Source organism: Syngnathus typhle, linkage group LG12 (genome assembly GCF_033458585.1).
Source record: "Syngnathus typhle isolate RoL2023-S1 ecotype Sweden linkage group LG12, RoL_Styp_1.0, whole genome shotgun sequence".
NCBI classification, from domain to species: Eukaryota; Metazoa; Chordata; class Actinopteri; order Syngnathiformes; family Syngnathidae; genus Syngnathus; species Syngnathus typhle.
Window position 1 is genome coordinate 11,659,725 of NC_083749.1, and position 26,619 is coordinate 11,686,343.

Consider the following 26,619-nt stretch of genomic DNA (forward strand, 5'->3'; position numbering starts at 1 on the left):
TAATGTTTATTGAACAACTTACATTTGTGCATAAATGTCCTTCATTTTCATCTTTGTCAATTTCATATAAAATATTTTATGATCTACTTTTAAATGTGTTTATTTTTGGATTAGCGTGCAGCAAAAGGAAGGGTTGAACAGTCATTTGGCAAATGAAGTTTTTAAACATACATGTTGATTTTGTTTGCATTAAGAACGTTTTCGCCTGACAGTGATGGTATGGTATGTAAAACGAAATAATAAAGGTTTTATCACTGTCTTGGAGATTACACCCCCCACCCCAGAAAATAACAAACTTCGATTAGTTTGTTCACCACTCCATGTTTATTGCTTTTACACCTTTACAGTAATGGCCAGGTACTATTTATATCAGGAATACAAATCCACAATGTGAGGATCAAATTCACTCAGATTTGAATTACACTTGCAGCTACAAAATAAACCAGTTGTTGACTTTATATAACTACTGGTCAAATTGATATACTATGGTTTGAGAAATCCCAAATGATTATCTCTACTTTCAGTATTAACTAAATAAATAGTATGTGATCAATAAAGACGGCATCTCAATAGTAGCAACAGCATGACGCCCTTTCAACTGTATTAAAGCTTAGGAAAAGTGAGCACTTGAGATTTTCATAATCAAAAACTCGTTCACATAGAAATATGAATCTGAAGACTTGAAGAGTGTTTTTTTTTTTCCACTCCAAACTACAACCTCACCTTCATGAATGCGAATCACTAAAAACGAAACTGCCCCAATGAAAGTACCAATTGAGACTGCCATGAGTAAGGTGCGCTCACGCGCGCACTCACGCACACGCACAACTGTACATGAGAAAAGTGGTTAGTAAACCCAACATGGATCATGAACTGATAGGGCGTGGCTTTCATAAAAGGCATGAATATATTAGTTATAGTGGAAGAGAATTCAGTGATGCACTCTAAAGAGGTTGTTAGTTAATATTGGGAACCAGATCCTGCAACACACACTGTGATGCATTTCCATTAGCTTATGAAATATGTCAGGTGCAAGTGGCAACAATGTGAATATTTAATTGATTGCTGTGGGAACCTGAAGAAAGGACTGTTTGATTGCTGCTCATTAATAGCAGCTCCCATTATTTTCGGCCAGCGAGTATACAATATGTAGGACTAGTACAGGTTGCATTCTGGCTTTCGCCCAAAGTCTACCTGGATAGGTTCCACCTCACCTGTGATGAGGATAAGCGCTCCAAAAATCAGATGGATGGATTGATGTATTTGAGGGAACAGAAATACTCCATTGAAAAAAACATTACAATGTAAAGATTAGAGTTCTTAAAATCCTTTTCGATACAGTCAATCAGATTGAAATAATTTACAGAAAAAAAATCCAATGAAGAAATCAATTACAATTCAGGGAATACTTTATAATCACTTTTGCTCCACACAAACACTGAAAAGACAATTGAATGAAATAACAGTAAAGCTATGTAATATGAATCTGTACAATGTACAAAAATAGTTAAACTGAGAAGGCAGACTCCTGGTAATTACTATTAGCATAGCGAGAGTTAAAGATAAAGAACTGGGACAAAATCTAACAGATGGTATTATCTTTCTCCACCAATGTTATAATCCAATGGGTTGTACTCACTAGTTCAACAAATGTAAGTCAATTTCCTTGATCTGTTTTGACGCCATATACAATACTCAGTAATCCTCACCCATATGGTACAAAAGCCAAAGGTCACACCAATCTGTTTTTGCCAAATACATTTTTTTTTTAATTGTTAAAACGGTGGATCCTTAACTCAATTCACAAATAATGCGATTTTACAGGTAGCATGTCACAAAATACTATTCGATGCTTTTAAGTTGAGGCCATGTTTGTGGCATCTTGTGCAAGCAGCATAATGAGTTTGGTAAAGGGTAGTACAAGGGCCAAAAGAAAAATGTGAAAAGAATAAAATATCCAGTTTCTATACCGCTTATGCTCTTCAGGGTCACTGGTGAGCTAAAGCCAAAGCCACCTTACTACACCCTGGACTAGTTGCCAGTCAGTCACAGGACCCATTTCAAGACAGATAACCCTTCATTCGCTGTCACACTGAGTGGGAAGTGAACACACATTGCCTGCACCAATGATAGGCATGTAAACTATTTGCAAGATATCTACATTACTTTAACAACAGCAAATGCATTGGAGAAAGCTAGCTCAAAAATATTTTAAACCCCAAAGAACCGAAGCCATGAAAGTTTAGGAGTCGTCTAACCTGTGCTACATGATGTAGCACTCAACTCTCGTATTAATTTTGTTGAGCAAATCTTTGAGAGCCACATGCTTCATTAGTACTCAATTTAAATTCTAAATGGTTTTCCTCAGTAGCTTATGAAACGTTTGATGATTAAAGTGATAGTGCAGCAATCTGATTAATCAGTAAAACTGAATAATCATTTCTTTCAACATAAACATCTTCCATCCATCTGACGTGAATAGGCAATGGCTGTGATTTGTGGATGCAAACAAAAGGCAACAAATGTACGCTATTATGTAAATATGAATGTAATCAACGCTGTTGCAGCAATGACAAATGAGGAACCTGGGACACACATTGAACATATAATTATATAGAAATATCTGCATTTATAGCCACCATGATTGCGGTTTCTATTTGCTGTTTAACCAAGATGATGTTATTTATTGATACTGGCAAATTGTACCTTGACACTCTGACTTGCTGTGCGAGTGTGAAACTGTGACTAAGAAGGTACTGAACATGAATTATATGTTACCTTCCATGTTTCAAGGGAAGCTTGCTGACTTTTTCTCGCCAACTCTCAAGTGAATGGAAATGTAAAAAAAAGGATAAAAATTTTAAAAAGCCAGAATAAAGTGAGTCTGCATCAAATCCAAATGATCTTTTATCGACCACAGGCGGTTAGACCACAGTTGAGTATGCACTGAACATTTGCCAGTCCAACCTAAATAATTTTAAATGGAGGGTACAGCCTTAAGTGTTTACAGTTATATTATAAAACATACACACATTTAAAGGAGGGGACAAACAATATTTACATATATAACAAAAGGACTATCTGCAGAGCCTTCCCTCCGGCCAACCCCTGCCTACTTGCCCATTGGCTCATCTCCACTGTGAACGTGACCACAACTAGGATGGGGTGGCCACCATTTGTAGGTGTTGGAAAACACCACATGACCTTTAACCTCTACTGAGGTCATTGCCACCCGGCTATTGTTGTGTGCTGCGAAGCGTGTCTGTTTCCTTCCACTGAGAATCAAGCATCAACTGCTATGTTCTATCAAGTAATATTTCACAAAACCCACACTGAGCGATAACAGTCACCCACCAACACAACCCTCCAGCCCATCAGAGGAGACGTTTATGAGCAGCAAAGGTAAAAACACCATCCACCTTCTTAACCCCTATACGTCATATATGTTAAGCTGGTGCTCAGACTGCTGTGAAAAGGGTCAGAGACGCAGCTCTGCCAACAAAATAAAATCTAATTACGAGAAGAAAATGCACACATTGACCCTTGCGGTGATAACGAGGAGCTTCAGGTTGTTTTGCCAGATATCAAGGTGCCGCCGTGTCAACCTCTTTGTCCATAGTTTACCTCGTGTACATGATTTGTTTCCATGGGGTCTTCTTTGAAGCTCTCACACTGCTCCATTACTTTCCTGAAAAAAAGAAAATCAAGAAATTCACATGCCTGGAAAGAACTGTGGGATGATGCAATCCAATTATTATTTATTAGTTTAATTTTTTTACACAAATAACATTATGACTAAATATGGTAAATTTCTTATTTATAAATAAATAGATGCAATACTGTCTGATTTGAGGAGAGGAATACAGTCCCTCTTGTCCAATCAGCCATAAGTCTAATCCCCCGCCTACCCCCCCATCGCTTAATGTGGTTTAGGTATTTGCTGTAGTCTTTAGCTTTATGAAAAAGATGTCATGTAACTTGCATTGAGCGTGTGAAAAAGCCTGTCTTACACGGCCATGTCTTTTGTCTCTGGCTGCGAACTTTCCAACTCCAAAACTTTCTCCAAAAGGCCAATTCCTCCTTCTTTTATGAGCAGGGGACAGTACTTGCTTGCTGCACATGGAACATGAGCAAAGATTTGAAGAACGTGGGCATACCACAAAATGTATTTAGAGAAGCACTGCACGTGTATGTCTGTGCATGTATGTATATGTGTACTGAAAGAGAGGATAAGAACAAGCAGGTAAGTGAAATATTAAAACAGAAACAAATGATCGATACAATTTAATACTTAAAGTGGACATATAGTAAATACATGATATACAATAAAAACAAGAGGAAAATATAACTCAAACGCTGTATGTGTGACTGCTGAATCTGTTTGCATATTTTTTTTATATTGCATATCATATTGCTATTTTGACACAACGGCTACACCTTAGGATACTCACGGTAAACTGACACCAGGTTGTACAGAGCCCACGTGGCCCAGTGCTGACTAACTGGAGCGATACTTTGAGGCAGAAGTCGCAAGATGGGCTCGAATGACCTAAGGCAAAATAAAAATTTTAACAGAGCAAACCCCATGACAGCCTTGCAGCCAGTCAACATCCAGCAAACTTGAAAATAATAAAATAGAATCACGTTTTTTTGCTCTTGTGCTCCTAACCAGAGTATTTAACTAGGGGGGGAAAAAAAGAAAGTATGAAGTCAACCATCCATCCATTATTTGTACCGCTAGTCCCTATGGGAGTGCTGGAGCCCATCCCAGCAGTCATCGGGCAGTCGGCGGGGGACACCCTGAACTGGTTGCCAGCCAATCGCAGGACACACAGAGACAAACAACCAATCGCACTCATACCTAGGGACAATTTGGAGTGCTCAATCGGCCGACCAATTTATTCGACAAAATCCAACACCAAGAACAGTCATGAACGAGCAACAACAGGCTAAACGATAGGTATGCTAACGTGACATAAACACAAACGAAGAGCTGAGAACGGCCTTGACGTAAAAAGTTATTCAAAAAACTATCACCGTTTTTTTCCGTGTATAATGCACGAAATTTAACTAATTTATTGTCCTAAAATCTGGGGTGCGCATTATACATGGGTACAATATTTTTTAAATTTTTTCTTTTATTCGAATTTTTTTTATTTTTTTTTTTAAAGAAAATCATGGTACAACAAAACCAACAACAGGACTGACCGACAAAGACGTGGAAAAAAAGACAGGGTGACATTACCAAAGACAGGAACAGAAACCAAACAGACATCATGACAGTAACACATGCAATGATCCGACGGTGAGCGAGGGGCAGACAGGACTTAAATACAAAACACGTTACATTGATTGAGGTGACACAGGAAGGGAGGGGTGACGCGAACAGAAACTATGGCAACCAGACACAGCAAAACTGGGGACGAGACATGACAAATCTCCCTCGAAATAAAACTTGAAATCACCTTTCTTCTTGTTTGTTGTCAATCGCGCATCGCATTCAGCCATCCTACCCAACACACTTAGTCAGTAAAATTCATAATTGACGACACATCGTTTGATGCGATGGTGCAATCCTTGATTGTGTGTTATTGTCAAATATTGTTTGGTTTTTAATCTCCATCGCGGACCGGACGTCATATGGAGGCAGTATCACTGCGCATGCGCACTATGGATCCGATGCGCAGAACGGATGCGCAAGACACGTCAGCTATATAAAGTGCGAGAGTTGTTTTCTTCCTATTAGTTTCAATTCACAGTTTAATTAGCAGTTTCAATCAGCAAATAACAAAATGCGTATTACAGGTAATATTTTATTTCACAACACTTTGCCTTGTTCCTTTCGTCTCTGCTGTTCACTTCAAACACGCTGCACACGACCGCAATGCTCTCGTATCAGACGCTTGCTCGATCACCTGCTCGTTTGCTGTCACAATGTACCCTACACAAATCCGAAACATTTGTTGCGGCTCCGAGTCACGACGAGGGGCAAGTTTTGGTTTCCAAGGGTGTTTTTATCCCTCTTCAACGTCTCGCCCATTCAGAGCCGCCTTTTTCACGTCCGCACTGATCGCGGTGGTGCCTTTACGGGCAGTCGGAGAAATCAACGCCAACAAAAAAAATTACATCCAGCCTAGTTAAGACCATACCAAAGACTATAAAAATGGGACCGATTGCCTCCCTGCGTGTGTGACGATCATTGGGACTTAAAAAAAAAAAATCTAAAAAAAAAAATTTTTTTTTAAATTGGGTGCGTATTATACATGGGTACAGGCTTTTTTCCAGCATCAACATACCATTTTTAGGGTGCGTATTATACACGGAAAAAAACGGTACCTAAATAACACGTTAATAAAACCATCTGCGTCACTCCAATTCATTAAATCCATCAATCGTCCTTTGTCAACAATGCGTGCGCGCCGCTGAGAGCTCTTGCACTTCAAAATATTCCACAGGCCCATATAACGATATATAAATTATATATCAAATAACTATTATATAAGCAATAATGTTATCAAACCATCTGTGCACTCTAAATCAGTGGTCCCCAACCACCGGTACCGGTTCGTGGGTCACTTGGTACCGGGCCGCCAAGCCGCACAGAAATTTTCTTTTTTTTTTTTAATTGACGATCAATTAATTCAGGTCAAGACACCGGTCACGTGACATGTTTCCCCAGTCGAGCCCCCAAAGCTAATATGTGGCGACAGGCTAACTAACCAGGCAATGAAGCATTCAAAACTGCTTCGACACATGGAGACCAAGCATCCTGCAATAAAAGACAAACCTTAATCACTTCGGGTGTCATTGTCTCCGATTACGTCTAGATGGGACCGGCTTGTTTCTGAGAAACAAACTCAGTGCTCCCACTAATTCAACGTAATGGTGAGTTTTATTTTTGTCATTTGTACTTGTTTTTATGTCAGTCGTATCATTTTATTTCATCGTATTTATATATTTATTATAAATGTATTATTTATTTATTTATTTATTTATTTATATAAATGTATTATTTATTTATATAAATGCCGGTCCGCGAAAATATTTCTGACATGTAACCGGTCCGTGGCGCAAAAAATGTAGGGGACCATCCATCCATCCATTTTCTGTACCGCTTAGTCCCCACTGGGGTCGCGGGCGTGCTGGAGCCTATCCCAGCCGTCATCGGGCAGTAGGCGGGGGACACCCTGAACCGGTTGCCAGCCAATCGCAGGGCACACAGAGACAAACAACCATTTGCACTCGCACTCACACCTAGGGACAATTTGGAGTGTTCAATCGGCCTACCAAGCATGTTTTTGGGATGTGGGAGGAAACCGGAGTGCCCGGAGAAAACCCACGCGGGCCCGGGGAGAACATTAAATCCATCGATCAAATTCCTCGTCCTTTGTCAACTTCGCCGCGCGTGCGCCCTGACGTCAGCCTCGTCGTTATTCCACAGATCTACTATATAACTATATTGTTCAAGGAAAGACGTGGGTTTGGTAAACGGCTCTTTATTTAACAAAACAAATTTAAAGGCGTGTGGACTCCCTGGACGAGTCGACCATTGTCCTTTATGTAAACAACCGCCGCGCTGCTGACGCGACGTCACGCTGCTGACGCGCGACGCGACGGAGCTCTATTTCACTTCCGTGGATTGAAGTCGGGCGCCGGCGCTCGGCCGGGTGGCTGTCCAGGGACGGTGGATGGGGCTCGGACAATGCTTTTACCCACGCCCGGTCCTACTCTACCGAGCTGTCTTTCACCTCCGTGGATGGAAGTCGAGGGCCGGCGCTCAGCCGGGTGACTGTCCGAGGACGGTGGATGGGGCTCGGTCATGGCTTTTACGCACGCCCGGTCCTATTCTATGGAGCTCTCTTCCACTTGCGTGGCTGGAAGTCTACGCCGCCACACGCCTGTAAGTTTGTTTTGTTAAATAAAGAGCCGTTTACCAAACCCACGTCTTTCCTTGAACTTTGTTAACGCTACAATATAGTTATATAGTAGATCTGTGGAATAACGACGAGGCAGCGCGACGCTGCGTCAGCAGCGCGGCGGTTATTTACATAAGGGACAAAGATTGACTCGACGAGCTGCTTTTTTTTTCCACTTTTTTTTTTTTTTGAAAATTTTTGAAAAAAACCCAACATATAAGTCGCTCCTGCGTATAGGTCGCCCCCCCACCCAAACTATGAAAAAAAACCGCGACTTGTAGTCCGAAAATTACGGTACTTCGATTTATGATTTTTTTGTGTAACAACGGGCTCATTGAACCAATTAATTTTGTAATTGCAGGTCCCACTGTATATACTAACAACCAAACTAAGTAAACTAACATACTCTAGTCACATTATGTTCATGGTGAGGATGATATTGTCACCTGTACCTGTAGTTGATGTTGCGACGTGAGCTGACGTCCCAGCTTTGGATCGCATCCCACATCTTGTTCATCACCGTGTCTCTTAGTGGCTCTTCCATCGACCAAAGCTCCGGTCCATCAAACATAATGTGGGAAAGCACGCCACATGCATTGTATGATACCTCAATACCATCGGCCTTACTGTCCAGTAGATTACTGCCACGTAGGTGAAAGGAAAAAAGACAATAATATTACGTACTTGGAGAGAATTTTTTAAATTTGCAAGATGGAATTTCACCATGAGACACAATTTGCTTTTCAATTGTCAAACGTAGTGACAGGTACCAAAACATATTGGGAATTTTTTAATTAGGTCTCTTTTTTTAAGAGTAACTGTTGTGTGTCTTGGCATGAAGGAATTGACAATAAAGCTGACTCTGACTCTGACAGTGGTATGGTACCCAAGTGGTGGCTTTAGACACAGTCAGTCCCTTCAACACAGACTTTGTATTTTCATATATATCAATGAGAATTGACTTCATGCCTCACTGGTTTTACCTGAAAACAGAAATGAACTGTGGTGTGACCAGCTTTGGTCGTAGCGCTTTGACCTCAGCAACATTACCCAGAAGCCCCAGCATGTTGCGATGTAGCTCCTGTTTGTCTGGAAACTCCTTCAATTAAGTTTCAAAAGAACAGAAGAGGCTTTAATCACAGCTAAAAATATAAACCACAGAGATTTCTGAGTCTTTGGAACATGTGGGAACAACAAACTCACTTTTAGACAGTCTAAAAAGAGAGTCATTCCATGACAGTTGAGGAACATCTGACAGTTGTCTGGTGTCTCATCAGTAATATTCCACAGAGCACTCCAAGAGAACTCCATCACCTGGTCACACTGAGTGTAAACAAACGTAAGTTAACTAACAATACAGTTTTATTCATATTCAATACCTTCAACAGCGCTAGCATATCGACTTCACATTAAAACAAGATACCGTAATTTGCGGACTATAAGTCGCACCGGAGTATAAATCGCACCAGCCATAAAATGCCCAAAAATGTGGAAAAAAAACCCATATATAAGTCGCTCCGGAGTATAAGTCGCATTTTGGGGGGCAATTTATTCGACAAAATCCAACACCAAGAACAGACATGAACGAGCAACAACAGGCTAAACGATACGGTATGCTAACGTGACAAACACAAACGAGGAGCTGAGAACGGGCCTGACGTAACATTCAGTTATTTAAAAAAAACTTTTACATAAATAACACGTTTATAAAACCATCTGTGTCACTCCAATTCATTAAATCCATCGATCGTCCTTTGTCAACAATGCCGTGTGCCGCGCCGCAGTTCAAATTATTCCACAGGCCCATACAACGGTATATAAACTATATTTTAAATAACTATCACATAGACCAGCTCAGTGACCTAGTGGTAGAGTGTCCGCCCTGAGACTGGAAGGTTGTGGGTTCAAACCCCGGCCGGGTCATACCAAAGACTATAAAAAAAATGGGACCCATTTCCTCCCTGCTTGGCACTCAGCATTAAGGGTTGGAATTGGGGGGTTAGATCACCAACAGATTCCCGAGCGCGGCACTGCTGCTGCTCACTGCTCCCCTCTCCCCCAGGGGATGGATCAAAATCCCACCGGGATGGGTTAAATGCAGAGGACAAATTTCACCACACCCAGATGTGTGTGTGACGATCATTGGGACTTTTTAACTTTTTTTAACATAAACAACAATATTATCAAACCATTTGTGTCACTCCAAATCATTAAATCCATCGATCAAATTTCTCGTCCTTTAGGTCATTCTGGTGACAGAGGACATGTCCAGAGGATATGGCGCTTTAAAGTTGATTTTGTCTCTCTATTTTTCATGTTTTGAATATGTTCAAGATAAAGATATCAAAGCATGTGATATACTAAAAATAACATGTGAAGTGGTCAACTATACTTGTAAGTGATGTGTTAATGACCAAGTAAAAATTTGTTAAAAAAAACATATATAAGTCGCCCCCCCCCACCCAAACTATGAAAACAAACGCGACTTATAGTCCGAAAATTACGGTACATAGAATTCTAAAATAATGAACATACTGAGACAACCTCAATGAAAACCGAAATCAATGACTTGCAACTCACCATTCGATCCTGTAACTTCTTTTGTATTAAGTTCAACATTGTCTGAGAACACAGAAGAATGAATTGAAAATGATCAGAAAATAAAGCGGTTAGCACCATCTAGGGATGACAAGAAAAAAATATTTTGCTGCAAAAGACTACAACAGCAAATACATCCACCCGTTCTGATAAAGCCTTAAATATGTGTTTTTGGTTGGAAAAAAGACTCACTCTACTAATCAAAAACTTCATCTTAATGTTACCTTCACAAAACCCATCTTTCCCACAGCTTCCTTATGGTGGTTGTCAACCTGGCAGACTAAAGCATTGCAGAGGTGCACAGCGATTCTCTGAATGGATTCATCCTGCCGTGCCGGCTCCAGGATTTTTAGCAGCAGCTGGTTTACCCGACTGTACTGAAACTCCAACTCCTCGGGAATACTGAAGTTGCACAGAGTCAAGCAGCAGTTCCTTTGAACCTTGTGTGGAGATGGGGAGGGAATTAACACTTAACATTGTGCAATGTAATGATGCATGCTTATTCTACATTTTTACCAGCTCAATTAGATCAAACAAACAAATGACACAGCAGACTTCAGTAAGAGAATGAATAATAAGAGTGACAATTTTATGTTAGTACTTTTTTTTTTTTAATTTTGCAAAGAAGCTTTGCATTCCCCGACCAAAATCATAAAGTTCAGTTCTTTACTTAATGTGTTAATCAGGGATGAGAATGGCAAATGTGAAAAATCACTTAAAAGTAGCCGGGGTTCTAGGGGGGTGATATATATTTATATATACGTATCTACCGTAGATCTATCCAACTAAATAACTCGTCTACAAGTGATGAAAACCCAATTGCAAATTCACATTGTGGTGGTGTAAAAACACTTAGTTCTCTGCGTAAGTTAAGTTAACAAGGAGAAATGATGTGACGAAAGTAGCGCCAAAATGCTGCAGAAAATAAGGCGGATGTTGTCGCATCAGTGTTGCCAGTTAGTTAGGTTTACAGAGGCAAGCCGATTTCCAGAAGATAACTTCACGGCGGGCGAGCTAATGCTCGTGAGTGCCGAGGCTAACGTTGCCCGCTTCCCTACAGCCCCCCCCCCCATATATATAAACAACATTTTATCGACAGATTTACACGATTCACGAAAATGATACTTTCGACGGAAAAAAACAGGGAAACCCGCGAATCCGCGGAAAATTCTCATCCCTGGTTAATACAGATTGAAACAACATGGTACACTATGGTGGCATGATGGTCGACCGGTTAGCTCATCAGGCCTTCCTGTGTGGAGTTTGCATGTTCTCCCTGCGCCTGCGTGGGTTTCGTCCGGGCACTCCGGTTTCCTCCCACATCCCAAAAACATGCATTGTAGGGCAATTGCGCACTCCCAATTGCATATAGCTGTGAGTCTGAGTGTAAATGGTTGTCTATTTGTGCCCTGCAATTGGCTAGCAACCAATTTGGGTGTCCCCCGCCTACTGCCCGAAGTCAGCTGGGATAAGCTACAGCACGCCTGCGACCCTCATGAGAAGCAGTTCAGAAAATGGAAGGATGGATGGTACACTTCATACATAACAGAACTAGAAAAGGATGAACCTTCTTCATGGCATTAATAAAAAGAGCACACTTACAGTGACCTCCTGGTATTGCTCCATTCCATTTAAAACCACTCGGATGACCTCCTGGCGAAGCCGCACACTTTGGTCACTGCGGTATTCGGTGTTTGTCAGGTAAAAGAGCGCAGCACTTCCTGTCACCTGAATGCTCTTATCATATTTGTGGCACTTCAATGCTGCTATAACAAGCTGAAACATGACATTATCCAACTTTTTTTTTTGTCAAAAGAACTTTGTCGATTCGTTGATGGTCTTGCTTTTAAAGTCTCATACCTGTAACGCTCGGAGTAGCTGGACGCAGTGTTGTATTCTGGCAATGTCAAACAGTTGATTGATAGCTCTATGGGCCAATTCAGGACGAAACTCAGTGTAAGCTTCAATAGCATTTAGGACCTGGTCTTCATTCTTTGAACCAGTCACCTGCAAATGCACCACACCACCAAAAAGCACAAACAAAAACTGTTACTGGTATACTAAAACGTAACTTGATTTGTTATATTGTTGATTGCGCCTATGAATTGTCTCATCATCTTGGTCACTCTCAGACCATTGAATCGATCACAGCTGGAGTTTTCTGGTTTCTTAGGCTACGTTTACACCACAAGTTTATAAGATAATGCATTAGAAATACCTTACTTTCAAGATTTAAGACATTTGTGTCAGTAGTACCTTATAAGCTGGGATGTGCGTCACATTACAAAGGGTAGTGTCATATAAACCCAAAAACTGCAGGGGCCTCTTCAGCTCTTGGAAAGGGTAGATGCTGCTCTTGCATGGCTCGTTACTAGAGAAGAATAAATGCTCTCAGAAGATCATAAACGTTTTTTTTTTTTTTTATAACCATCGTCAGCTTAGTTTAATGCTATTTACCCACCTTGGACGGCCCATAGCTTCTTCTAGGTGTGGAACTGTGCAGTTGTCAAGCATGATGTGACCTGAAATGTCCAGTGAGACCAGACTGACCAGTCTTTGAACGATAGCAGTCAAGATCTTCCTTGTCATCTTAAACTTGGAAGTCCTCCTACTCTCACGCGAGATGTCAAGGTGCCTGAGGAATGCAGGTTTATTAGTTAATGGTGGACTTTCAGAATGGTTTACATGCTCATTTTAACAACTAAACTAAGATTGTGTTTGATCAGATATTGAAATGAAAGTAAAACCACTCTCCACGAGTACGGTGCAAAAGCCTATTTATTGGTTATCACTTTTTTTGCGGTTCACGAGTTTACAAAGCAACATCCATTAGGACTGGTTGCTCAAGAGATGTCTTTCTGAGCACTGCTGAGCTACCGTTAAGCAACCACCAAAACCTCTCAAAGAAGCGGACTAGCACATTTGTCTGCAAATGTATCTTTTAATAATTTATATATATATATAAATAAAAAAAAAAAAGAAATGCAAGAAAATTTTAGGCAACAGACTTGTTGAAAAATGAGGAGAAACAAACCTTGGAACTTACCTGAGATTGACAAGTTCCACCACCGTATTGACCAACTCTTCTGAAAGGTCCACATTGTAGAGAACAAGAGATGCCAGTCTGTCTTTCCACTGAGTTAGAAAGGTTGTCCCCAGTAACTGTACGTTTGACAGATCTAGTGAGGTGAGCGACTTCAAGGGTTTGATCAAAGTCTCAGCATGCATCTCATCTGGTAGGCCACCCAGGTTGAGCAACCGCAGGCGGTTAAACCCCTGAAAGTTAAAGTCCGTCTTTAATGCCTGCCTTGACACAGGGCTTTCTTCCTCGTCATCCTCTGTATCTTCATTGCAAGCTAATGGGGCGCCGCCCTTTCTATAGAATATGTTGCTGCAGCCAAAAAGACAAAGAGAGACCAGCGTCTCGCGGAAGCAAGTCAGTGTTTTCAAGCTGCGGGATGACAGACTGTTGCAGTAGGTGAGGTGAAGCTCAATCAGGTCCTGGAGGAACACATTCAAAAGTATTAAAGGACTTTTAGTGGACAGCAAATTTAGGCTCAATAGAAACTTTTGGGGGAGGGGCACTGTCAATAATCCTAAATAATCAAGATCATCAATGAAACTCAATCTTACGTCCGGGTTATATCTTGAATGGAGATGAAAATTATCAAAACCATTCTAGCATGTACTGAATCATAAACAATAAACAACTGGATTCAGTTAAATTACTCATTACAAATGATCCATTTTCAGAATAAGCTAGAAGTACTAGTAGTATTAGTACCGTAATGTTCGGACTATAAGTCACGTTTTTTTCATAGTTTGGGCGGGGGGGGGGGGTGGGGGATTTATAATAAGGAGCGACTTATATATGGTTTTTTTTTTTTTAAATTCCACCCCCCCCCCCAAAAAAAGTGAAACCGCGATAAACGAACCGCGATGTAGTTATTGTTATATATAGTTATATACAGCGATTACTGTAATTTGAATTTCAAGTGACGTCAGCAGCGCGATGCGGCGTGGCGCGGCAGTTGTTTACATAAAGGACAAAGATTGATCACGGGATGACGAAGTTGACGAAGGGCCCCACGTACTACCGGCATCATTAGCGGCTTTGTTTCTAAGTGACACAGCGGACGAAGAGTTTGAAGGATTTAAGGATTTGGAGTGACACAGAAGGTTTGAAAAACTATTATGGCTTTTACGCACGCCCGGCTGTCCGGGGACGGTGGATGGGACTCGGTCATGGCTTTTACACACGCCCGGTCCTATTCTATGGATCTCTCTTCCACGTCCGTGGCTGGAAGTCCACGCCGCCACACGCCTGGAAGTTTGTTTTGTTAAATAAAGAGCCGTTTACCAAACCCACATCTTTCTTTGTGCTGTGTTAAGGCTACAATATAGTTACCGTTTTTTTCCGTGTTTAATGCGCCCCCATGTATAATACGCACCCTAAAAATGGCATGTTGATGCTGGAAAAAAGCCTGTACCCATGTATAATACGCACCCAGATTTTGACTCCTACTTAAGTCCGTGAACGTAAAATTATTTCAGAAAAAAGATCATCTTCGGGAACAACCGGATGTTCTGCCGGTCAGTATCACTGCGCATGCGCTAGCAAACTCGAGAGCGAAGAAATGTTTCGAATTTGTGTAGGGTACATTGTGACAGCAAACGAGCAGGTGATCTAGCAAGCGTCTGATACGAGAGCATTGTGTTCGTATGTAGTGTGTTTGAAGTGAACAGCAGAGAAGAAAGCACATCTGTAATGGTGGCCTCCGTATGATATCCGGATTTAAGAAAAAAAAAAAAAAAAAAGATTTTGAGAAATTTTTTTTTTTTTTTTTTGGTACCCATGTATAATGCGCACCCCAGATTTTAGGACAATAAATTAGCTAAATTTTGCGCATTATACATGGAAAAAAACTGTTTATACTAGATCTGTGGAATAACGACGAGGCTGACGTCAGGCTCATGCGCGATGTTGTTGACAAAGGACGAGGAATTTGATCGATGGATTTAATGATTTAGAGTGCACAGATGGTTTGATAATATTATTGCTCATATAATAGTTTTTTGATTTCTAATTTATATATATATATCGTTATATGGGCCTGTGGAATATTTTGAAGTGCAAGCGCCGTCAGCTGCGCGCACCCATTGTTGACAAAGGACGATCGATGGATTTATTGATTTGGAGTGACACAGATTATTTGATAACATTATTGCTTATATAATAGTTATTTGATAGGCAAGGCACTGCCTTGCGAAAGTATTCGGCCCCCTTGAACCTTTCAACATTTCGCCACATTTCAGGCTTCAAACATAAAGATATAAAAAGAATTGTCAAGAATCACCAACAAGTGAGACACAATCGTGAAGTGGAACGAAATGTATTGGATAATTTAAACTTTCTTAACAAATAAAAAACTGAAAAGTGAGGCGTGCAATATTATCCGGCCCCTTTACTTTCAGTGCAGCAAACTCACTCCAGAGGTTCAGTGAGGATCTTTGAATGATCCAATGTTGTCCTAAATGACTGATGATGATAAATAGAATGCACCTGTGTGTAATCAAGTCTCCGTATAAATGCACCTGCTCTTTGATAGTCTCAGGGTTCTGTTTAAAGCGCAGAGAGAACCATGAAGACAAAGGAACACACCAGGCAGGTCCGAGATACTGTTGTGGAGAAGTTTAAAGCCGGATTTGGATACAAAAGGATTTCCCAAGCTTTAAACATCTCAAGGAGCACTGTGCAAGCAATTATATTGAAATGGAAGGAGTATCAGACCACTGCAACTCTACCAAGACCCAAATGTTCATCTCAAACAAGGAGAAGACTGATCAGAGATGCAGCCAAGAGGCCCATGATCACTCTGGATGAACTGCAGATAACTACAGCTGAGGTGGGAGAGTCTGTCCATAGGACAATCAGTCGTGCACTGCACAAATCTGGCCTTTATGGAAGAGTGGCAAGAAGAAAGCCATTTCTCAAAGATATCCATAAAAGGGTCTCATTTAAAGTTTTTGGCCACAATGCAAAACGATATGTTTGGCGTAAAAGCAACACAGCTCATCACCCTGAACACACCATCCCCACTGTCAAACATGGTGGTGGCAGCATCATGGTTTGGGCCTGCTTTTCTTCAGCAGGGACAGGGAAGATGGCTAAAATTGATGGGAAGATGGAAGGAGCCAAATACAGGACCATTCTGGAAGAAAACCTGTTGGGGTCTGCAAAAGACCTGAGACTGGGACGGAGATTTATCTTCCAACAGGACAATGATCCAAAACATAAAGCCAAATCTACAATGGAATGTTTCACAAATAGACGTATCCAGGTGTTCGAATGGCCAAGTCAAAGTCCAGACCTGAATCCAATCGAGAATCTGTGGAAAGAGCTGAAGACTGCTGTTCACAAAAGCTCTCCATCCAACCTCACTGAGCTCGAGCTGTTTTGCAAGGAAGAATGGGCAAGAATTCCAGTCTCTTGATGTGCAAAACTGATAGAGACATACCCCAAACGACTTGCAGCTGTAATTGCAGCAAAAGGTGACGCTACAAAGTATTAGCGCAAGGGGGGCGAATAATATTGCACGCCCCACTTTTCAGTTTTTTATTTGTTAAAAAAGTTTAAATTATCCAATACATTTCGTTCCAGTTCACGATTGTGTCCCACTTGTTGATTCTTGACCAAAAATTAAACTTTTATATCTTTATGTTTTCAGCCTGAAATGTCGCGAAATGTTGAAAGGTTCAAGGGGGCCGAATACTTTCGCAAGGCACTGTATATAATTTATATATCGTTATATGGGCCTGTGGAATATTTTAAGTGCAAGCGCCATCAGCGGCGCGCACGCATTGTTGACAAAGTACGATCGATGGATTTAATGAATTGGAGTGACACAGATGGTTTTATTAACGTGTTATTTATGTAATAGTTTTTTGAATAACTCTGAATTTTACGTCAGGGCCGTTCTCAGCTCTTCGTTTGTGTTTATGTCACGTGAGCATACTTATCGTTTAGCCTGTTTTTGCTCGTTCATGACTGTTCTTGGTGTTGGATTTTGTCTAATAAATTGCCCCCAAAAATGCGACTTATATATGTTTTTTTTCACTTTTTGGGCATTTTATGGCTGATGCGACTTGTAACCCGGAGCGACTTATAGTCCGAATATTACAGTATTACCTACAATGCTAACTAATATTTGTAAAACTGACTAACTGGTTCAAAGTTCAAATGGATGTGACCTCCCTCCACACATGGGCAAACAAATGTGTACTGGCGCTTCATGCAAACAGGCATTAAATTAATAAATGCACCTTGTGACATTTAGACAGGATAATAAATCTTAAGATAACAAGTCGAACAGCAAAGTAAACTACACAAATAGTACTTTGGGAGAGAAGCAGAGAAATACTTTCAGTTTTACATTTACTGTGCATGACGTCCATTCAAGGACTTACAACTGAACTTCCTTTTATTTATAAAGCACTTTGAAACGAACGCATCAGAGTGAAAACACAACAGTATCAACGAATACACTTAACAGCACCAATGTTCCACTCGATGGCGCCAAAGTAAAATCTTTTATTGCTTTGGTCTAATGAAAATATGAAACAATGAAAATGATGATGATTAAGCTGTCCATTACTAGTAGTTTGTCTTTTGAGTGTTTTCTTTTTTAGTTTTCAATAGTATCCTGGAAATTGATTAACTACAAAGCTTATATTTGTTGTCAGAATTACACAGAGCAGATGAGTATAAAAACAATGTGAATGTACTTCACTTATAACTGTTCCCCGCATATGGTCTGTTCTATTACACATAAATATTAGGGGTGTAAGGATTCATCGATACAAATCGATTAATCGATATAATACTCTACGATTTGTTGGCATCGATGCTAAACGTAAAAATCGATCTATATCGGCCGTTTTTGACCTCGGACATTAGACGCAACTTTATTTTGAAATTCAGTTCATTGTTGCTTGCTTCCTCTTTCCGTGAGCAGTGCGCAGCGTGTTGTGAGCAGAGCAGGCACGTGAAAGGGGAGCCGACAACTACGCGGCTCCTGGGCTGGTGCTATGGCTAGTGTCCAAAAAGACGAGGAAATTCGCTCCCCTTTGGGCTTCAAGTCATTCGTTTGGAAGCACTTTGTAATTTCCTAAATAAAGAGTTTGCACTACCTTGTTGATTTTGCGTATGAATTGTTATAAAGCAGGATATTGTTCTATATCGATCGTAGAGCACTATATCGTGATGTATCGTGAATGAATCACAGCAGGCTTTGAGATATCGGCAAATATCGTATCGCAATTTTTTGTATCGATATGATATCGTATCGTGACAAAACCCGCGATTTACACCCCTAATAAAGACACATTATGAAAATTGATCTTCATTCAAATACAGTACAGCCTTTTACCTGTTTTCTTATAGCCTCCAAGTCTCTGTCATGGACAAAGTCTTCCTTCAGCTGCACCCTGGTGAGTCTGGTGCTCCGGGGTTCCGAGAATAGTTGGAAAAAGTTCTCTTCTGGTTCAAAGTTACTGTCTGTATGGACCAACTCCATGTACCTGTTTAAGCAAACAAATCATACAACTTGAAATGCATGGAATCTGTAATACAATAAGAAAGCTCACTGACTAAACTAAAAACATGAAAATTAGACAAGTGTTCATAATAATTCCATATACATACACGTTGACCAATTTGTCGCAGATTTCACTGGGAAGAAAGATGTCTGAGCGCAAACAGAGCTTGTCCCTCAAACCCTGATAGCACATTGTCTTTCTGAGGTTCCTCAAGCAGAATACTGTGGCCAGAGTCATGAGGCTGTCAGGGTTGTCTCCTTCTTTGGCTGCCATGTTTGCCTCTTCTTGTCCGGCTCAGATCCAAGACTGGGGAGTGCAGGAGACCTGAAGAGACAACGACAAATTACAGGCATTCTAAGGACGAGGACATCCTTCAAAACAGTGTGGATGAGCAGTACCCAAATTTTGATCATTCTATATTTTATATGTTTAGAACCATATAAAGACATTAAGGCTATGGAGATGAGAGATTAATTTGGCAAGGGAAACAGATACAGCACCAAATCAGAAATAATTTCTAACACTACTGAAAGTAAAGGTCAATTGAACATACATACTACATGCATAAATGCATTCATAGATACATGCATTCATGGATACATGCAGACACATACATACATACTAGGGGTGTAACGATACATCGATACACATCGATTAATCGATATAATGCTCTACGATTTATTGGCATCGATGTTAAACGTAAACATCGATTTATATCGCCGTGTTTGACCTCGAACATTAGACGCGACTTTATTTTGAAATCCAGTTCATTGTTGCTTGCTTCCTCTTTCCGGGAGCAGGGAGCAGTGCGCGGCGTTGCTGCACGTGAAAGGGGAGTCGACAACTAGTACGCGGCTCCTTGGCTGGTGCTATGGCTAGTGTCCAAAAAGACTAGGAAATTTGCTCCCCTTTGGGCTTCAAGTCATTCGTTTGGAAGCACTTTGGATTCCAAAGAAAAGATGGCTCAACGGACAAGACACGTGCAGTTTGTAAATCCTGCCATGCGGTGATCAAATATTCAGGGAGTACAAATCTCGCCACACATTTAAAGAAAAAACACGACATCAAAGTTCAGTGTTAAAGTAAGCAATTTGTATACTACAATACTCTTGTAATTTCCTAAATAAAGAGTTTGCAGTACCTTGTTGATTTTGTGTATGAATTGTTATAAATCAGGATATTGTTCTATATTTTTTATTAAAAAAAAAAAAAAAAATCGATCGTAGAGCACTATATCGCGATATATCGTGAATGAATCGCAGCAGGCTTTAAGATATCGGCAAATATCGTATTGTAGTTCTTTGTATCGATATTATATCGTATCGTGACAAAACCCGCGATTTACACCCCTAATACATACATATACACACTAGGGGTGTAACGATTCATCGATACTAGGGGTGTAACGATACATCGATACTAGGGGTGTAAATCGCGGGTTTTGTCACGATACGATATAATATCGATATAAAGAACTACGATACGATATTTGCCGATATCTTAAAGCCTGCTGCGATTCATTCACGATATATTGCGATATAGTGCTCTACGATCGATTTTTTTTTTTTTAATAAAAAATATAGAACAATATCCTGATTTATAACAATTCATACGCAAAATCAACAAGGTACTGCAAACTCTTTATTTAGGAAATTACAAGAGTATTGTAGTATACAAATTGCTTACTTTAACACTAGGGGTGTAAATCGCGGGTTTTGTCACGATACGATATATAATCGATACAAAGAACTACGATACGATATTTGCCGATATCTTAAAGCCTGCTGCGATTCATTCACGATATATCACGATATAGTGCTCTACGATCGATTTTTTTTTTTAATAAAAAATATAGAACAATATCCTGATTTATAACAATTCATACGCAAAATCAACAAGGTACTGCAAACTCTTTATTTAGGAAATTACAAGAGTATTGCAGTATACAAAGTGCTTATTTTAACACTGAACTTTGATGTCGTGTTTTTTCTTTAAATGTGCGGCGAGATTTGTGCTCCCTGAATATTTGATCACCGCATGGCAGGATTTACAAACTGCACGTGTCTTGTCCGTTGAGCCATCTTTTCTTTGGAATCCAAAGTGCTTCCAAACGAATGACTTGAAGCCTAAAGGGGAGCAAATTTCCTCGTCTTTTTAGACACTAGCCATAGCACCAGCCCAGGAGCCGCGTACTAGTTGTCGACTCCCCTTTCACGTGCAGCAACGCCGCGCACTGCTCCCTGCAAGAGGAAGCAAGCAACAATGAACTGGATTTCAAAATAAAGTCGAGTCTAATGTTTGAGGTCAAACACGGCGATAAAAATCGATGTTTACGTTTAACATCGATGCCAATGAATCATAGAGCATTATATCGATTAATCGATGTGTATCGATGTATCGTTACACCCCTAATCGACAAGACACGTGCAGTTTGTAAATCCTGCCATGCGGTGATCAAATATTCAGGGAGCACAAATCTCGCCGCACATTTAAAGAAAAAACACGACATCAAAGTTCAGTGTTAAAATAAGCACCTGATTTTACGTATGACCGGGTCATACCAAAGACTGTAAAAATGGGACCCATTGCCTCCCTGCTTGGCACTCAGCATTAAGGGTTGGAATTGGGGGGTTAGATCACCAACTGATTCCCGAGCGCGGCACCGCTGCTGCTCACTGCTCCCCTCTCCCCCAGGGGATGGATTAAAATCACATGGGGATGGGTTAAATGCAGAGGACAAATTTCACCACACCCAGGTGTGTGTGTGACGATCATTGGGACTTGAATTGTTATAAATCAGGTTATTGTTCTATATTTTTTATTAAAAAAAAAAAAAAATCGATCGTAGAGCACTATATTGCGATATATCGTGAATGAATCGCAGCAGGCTTTAAGATATCGCCAAATATCGTATCGTAGTCAGGGCTCGAAGCTTATTTTTTGCCCAAGTTGCCCTCGGGCAAGTTGGAGAAAATTTTACTTGCCTGAAACAAAATTTTACTTGCCCGAATTTTTTTGGAGTGGATTTTTACTTGCCCGACACGGAAACAAGCTCTGCTGGTGCGCAGGCGCAGAAGAGCCAGGGACGGGTGAGGGAGCATGCATTTAATTACGAAGCGCTTTGCCGTTATCAATGTATTGCAGACTTACACGAGAAACTAACCGCTCCCTAGAAAACAAAATGTCGGACCAGAAGCGGCAGAAGTTGCGAGAAATTATGCACAAAATCGTCTTTTTACAGCTTGAAAACATGGTATTATGGCAGGGCAAGTTCGGGCAAGTGAGGAAAAATTCTACTTGCCCGTCTGCCATCGCTACTTGCCCCGGGCAATCGGGCAATCGTTAGTTTCGAGCCCTGGTAGTTCTTTGTATCGATATTATATCGTATTGTGGCAGAACCCGCGATTTACACCCTTAATCGATACACATCGATTAATCGATATAATGCTCGATGATTTATTGGCATCGATGCTAAACGTAAACATCGATTTATATCGCCGTGTTTGACCTTGGACATTAGACGCGACTTTATTTTGAAATCCAGTTCATTGTTGCTTGCTTCCTCTTTCCGGGAGCAGTGCGCGCGTGTTGTGAGCAGAGCAGGTACGTGAAAGGGGAGTCGACAACTAGTACGCGGCTCCTGGGCTGGTGCTATGGCTAGTGTCCAAAAAGACGAGGAAATTTGCTCCCCTTTAGGCTTCAAGTCATTCTTTGGAAGCACTTTGGATTCCAAAGAAAAGATGGCTCAACGGACAAGACACGTGCAGTTTGAAAATCCTGCCATGCGGTGATCAAATATTCAGGGACCACAAATCTCGCCGCACATTTAAAGAAAAAACACGACATCAAAGTTCAGTGTTAAAATAAGCACTTTGTATACAATACTCTTGTAATTTCCTAAATAAAGAGTTTGCAGTACCTTGTTGATTTTGCGTATGAATTGTTATAAATCAGGATATTGTTCTATATTTTTTATAAAAAAAAAAAATATCGATCGTAGAGCACTATATCGTGATATATTGTGAATGAATCGCAGCAGGCTTTAAGAAATCGGCAAATATCGTATCGTAGTTCTTTGTATCGATAGGATATTGTATCGTGACAAAACCCGCGATTTACACCCCTAATACACACACGTACATACATATACACATACATACATACATACATACATATACACATACATATACACATACATACATACATACATACATACATACATACATACATACATACATACATACATACATACATACATCAGCTCAGTGGCCTTGTGGTACGAGTGTCCACCCTGAGACTGGGAGGTCGTGGGTTTGATCCCCGGCTGAGTCATACCAAAAGACTATAAAATGGAACCCGATGCCTCCCTGCTTGACACTCAGCATTAAGGGTTGGATTGGGGATGCTGTGAGGAGCTGCGCCCCACAGTCAGTTAGCAATGTATAGGTTCTACTATGGAAGCTCGTCTGAGGACGACCTAACTCCATGTGTGTATTTACATATATAGAGATAGATACTATATAGATATAAGTGTGTGGTGTGTGTATTGGGTGGATATATATATATATATATAACATCAGGGATGTGCGGTCAGAGGACGCCTATCCTGCCATCATGAAAAGGGGAAAGTCATTTTCCTTTTAATTTCAATAATTTTGAACCAAAATCGCTGAATTTTTATAGTTATTTTAAAATTGAAGATGATTCGCTCGGAGGCCTCCCCAGTCATGAACCTCACCGCACGTCACATATATATATACTAGGGGTGTAAATCGCGGGTTTCGTCACGATACGATATAATATCGATATAAAGAACTACGATACGATATTTGCCGATATCTTAAAGCCTGCTGCGATTCATTCACGATATATCGCGATATAGTGCTCTACGATCGATTTTTTTCTTTTTTAATAAAGATATAGAACAATATCCTGATTTACAACAATTCATACGCAAAATCAACAAGGTACTGCAAACTCTTTATTTAGGAAATGACAAGAGCATTGTAGTATACAAATTGCTTACTTTAACACTGAACTTTGATGTCGTGTTTTTTCTTTAAATGTGCGGCGAGATTTGTGCTCCCTGAATATTTGATCACCGCATGGCAGGATTTACAAACTGCACGTGTCTTGTCCGTTGAGCCATCTTTTCTTTGGAGTCCAAAGTGCTTCCAAACGAATGACTTGAAGCCTAAAGGGGAGCAAATTTCCTCGTCTTTTTGGACACTAGCCATAGCACCAGCCCAGGAGCCGCGTACTAGTTGTCGACTCCCCTTTCACGTGCAGCAACGCCGCGCACTGCTCCCTGCTCCCGGAAAGAGGAAGCAAGCAACAATGAACTGGATTTCAAAATAAAGTCGTGTCTAATGTCCGAGGTCAAACACGGCGATATAAATCGATGTTTACCTTTAGCATCGATGCCAATAAATCGTAGAGCATTATATCGATTAATCGATGTGTATCGATGTATCGTTACACCCCTAATATATACATTTAAAGCGGATGCAAGTGGCACACTTGCCATTCCCCCCCAAAAAATCTTAGATCTAAAATGTATCCTGTCTCTGGATTAATTTCGAAATAAAAAAAACATTTTTTTTAAAAACCGTGTGAAGGAAAAATTGTCATGCAGTTACCCAATCGAAGGACTGTGTAAATACAATTTACATTAAAAAAAAAAAAGTACAATATTGGCCATCTTGCTGATTGTTGGTGACTAAACTTCACTACTTTACAACTTGTTCAACATTTAAAACAATATGATCTATTGTCGTAATATACAACTCTTGTAGGTGGACATTGGATAAATGCATAGATTCACCTTCTTGTGGTGGCTATTACTGGGTTGTTAGCAATTAAGCAATGAATCCAAAGCGACTAAGTTAGCAAGCAAGCTAGATAGCGATTAAGTAGAACAATTTTCTTAAATAACACCAACGCCTAACAATCAGATATGACCGGGCAGCGAACTACTTGATCAGTTGCACACACTACTTACAAGTAGTTGTTATTCTATATTGTGTTCCAATAGCCGGCATCACTAGTGTATTTCAGGTTACGTTAGCTTTCGGCTAACGATGACTTTCCCTGCAATGTTAGCGAACTTAGCTGTGCGGCTAGCGCTAGGTCCAAACATTTGTGGAAATACAGGAAACAATCAATGGTCAGCGATTTCTGAGTAGATAAGTCATCATCTAATGCTCTACCTTAGCTTTCGCCAAGGCTTTGCGTCTTGATAAAGGTGACAAACGGAGTTATCACCAGTCTTCGCTCATCTGATTTTCGTTTTCGTCTGATGTCAACAAACAGACTCCTCCTCCTACCTCTACTACAAGTCCGACCTACCCTCTGTCCCTCTTCCTCGTTTTCTCGCGTTGCTATGCAAAGGTAGAGGGGGCGGGGGGGGGGGGTGTTTTATTGTCGTTGCAGTGAGATTTGCCTTTCATTAAAGTAAAAGTATAATTTTGTTGTACTGCAGCATTGTTGTGTACAGTCATGAAGTAATCACAGCATTTTTTTATGGAAATGAACACGGTAAAAATGTGAGTTGATGATCCAAACTTAAAATACACCCATTATTATATGGTGGTGATAGTGTAGCACTCTTTGTAAATACTTGTAGTTGACCAAGGTAAAAGGTTGCTGTTTGTTTTTGTCTCTTTGTTGTGAGTTGTCTTGTCAAGGTGAAAAAGCACAAATTGTGAGTGTCAGTGTGAGGTGTGATTGAATGAATGAGCCTGTTACCTCTTGCCATAAATAAAACATGGAGAGCATCAGTGGCTGTACCATACAAGGTTCCATTGCGTTTTATTTAAACGATACATAAGCCAGACAAAAGAAAAACATTGTGTCCAGGAATCTGTTTTTCCGTTCGCCACTTTTTTTTCTCAGGGGTATTTTTGCCAAATAAAATGCAACGACCAATGTGAAGATTGTTGGATTCAGCCGAACACTCCAACTGACCTGATTATGTTTAACACATGTTAAATACTGTATAAATCAAATGAGAATCATTGAGTAGTAATAGAAATGTACTTGGGTAATGTTTGACCATTTTGCCATTTATAATAATGCAAGCAATGGAGTAATACATCAGTCCAATTTTCTCCCCACTTGGTGAGCGAAATGTGTAATGTATGTTGCTCAGATGTAGCAATCCTCAATGAATATGCAGATACTCTGCTATAACTTAAACATAACGGCACCAGTTTCTTGCAGAGTCTAGTTCTAGGTGAATTCACTTTTTAATCCAGGCTTTATAGGAATAGCTTTCTAAAATATGGATTAAAATCGTTTCAGACTCATCCTCGTCTTGAGTTAAATATCTTCTGTCTTGAAGAGAGACTAGAGCTAATAGTCTCGAGGACTAAATTCAGATTTGAGCAATGTTACTCTTTGGCAGTAGAAGTACATCCCCAATCAAAATGGCAGACAGGATTGATTTTTGTTAACACCATTCATCATATTAATTAAAAACCCAGCATCTGACAGCTAAATTCAAACT

General features: G+C 40.3%; 1 protein-coding gene across 4 annotated transcripts; it reads right to left on the bottom strand.

Moving 5' to 3' along the window:
* Positions 1 to 301: 301 nt before the first annotated feature.
* On the bottom strand, positions 302 to 25,476 carry zer1 (zyg-11 related, cell cycle regulator). Of its 4 annotated transcripts, none has more exons than XM_061293379.1 (16): positions 25,322 to 25,476; positions 19,219 to 19,436; positions 18,944 to 19,094; positions 13,561 to 14,015; positions 12,976 to 13,149; positions 12,771 to 12,885; positions 12,375 to 12,521; positions 12,117 to 12,290; positions 10,739 to 10,954; positions 10,497 to 10,538; positions 9,120 to 9,239; positions 8,900 to 9,015; positions 8,369 to 8,557; positions 4,452 to 4,549; positions 4,011 to 4,113; positions 302 to 3,688 (listed from the first exon to the last, which is right to left on the bottom strand). In XM_061293379.1, exons 2-16 carry the CDS (start codon positions 19,383 to 19,385, stop codon positions 3,601 to 3,603), a joined length of 2,355 nt encoding a protein of 784 aa, XP_061149363.1. In that variant the 5' UTR covers positions 19,386 to 19,436; positions 25,322 to 25,476; the 3' UTR covers positions 302 to 3,600. The 4 variants fall into 4 exon arrangements, with proteins under 4 accessions (XP_061149363.1, XP_061149364.1, XP_061149365.1 ...); XM_061293380.1 differs by lacking the exon at positions 25,322 to 25,476 and adding an exon at positions 25,114 to 25,311; XM_061293381.1 differs by lacking the exon at positions 25,322 to 25,476 and adding an exon at positions 23,369 to 23,600.
* Between the last annotated feature and the right edge of the window lie 1,143 nt (positions 25,477 to 26,619).

Bases quoted from the DNA above. Each gene is read 5' to 3' on its own strand.
- zer1 (XM_061293379.1), bottom strand. From the start codon at position 19,385: ATGGCAGCCAAAGAAGGAGACAACCCTGACAGCCTCATGACTCTGGCC. The intron at 12,522-12,770 runs GTACTACTGACA...GTGCATTTGCAG, and splicing joins CGCACATCCCAGCTTATAAG to GTGACTGGTTCAAAGAATGA. The intron at 4,550-8,368 runs GTACAGGTGACA...ATTTTGCCTTAG, and splicing joins CGTCGCAACATCAACTACAG to GTCATTCGAGCCCATCTTGC.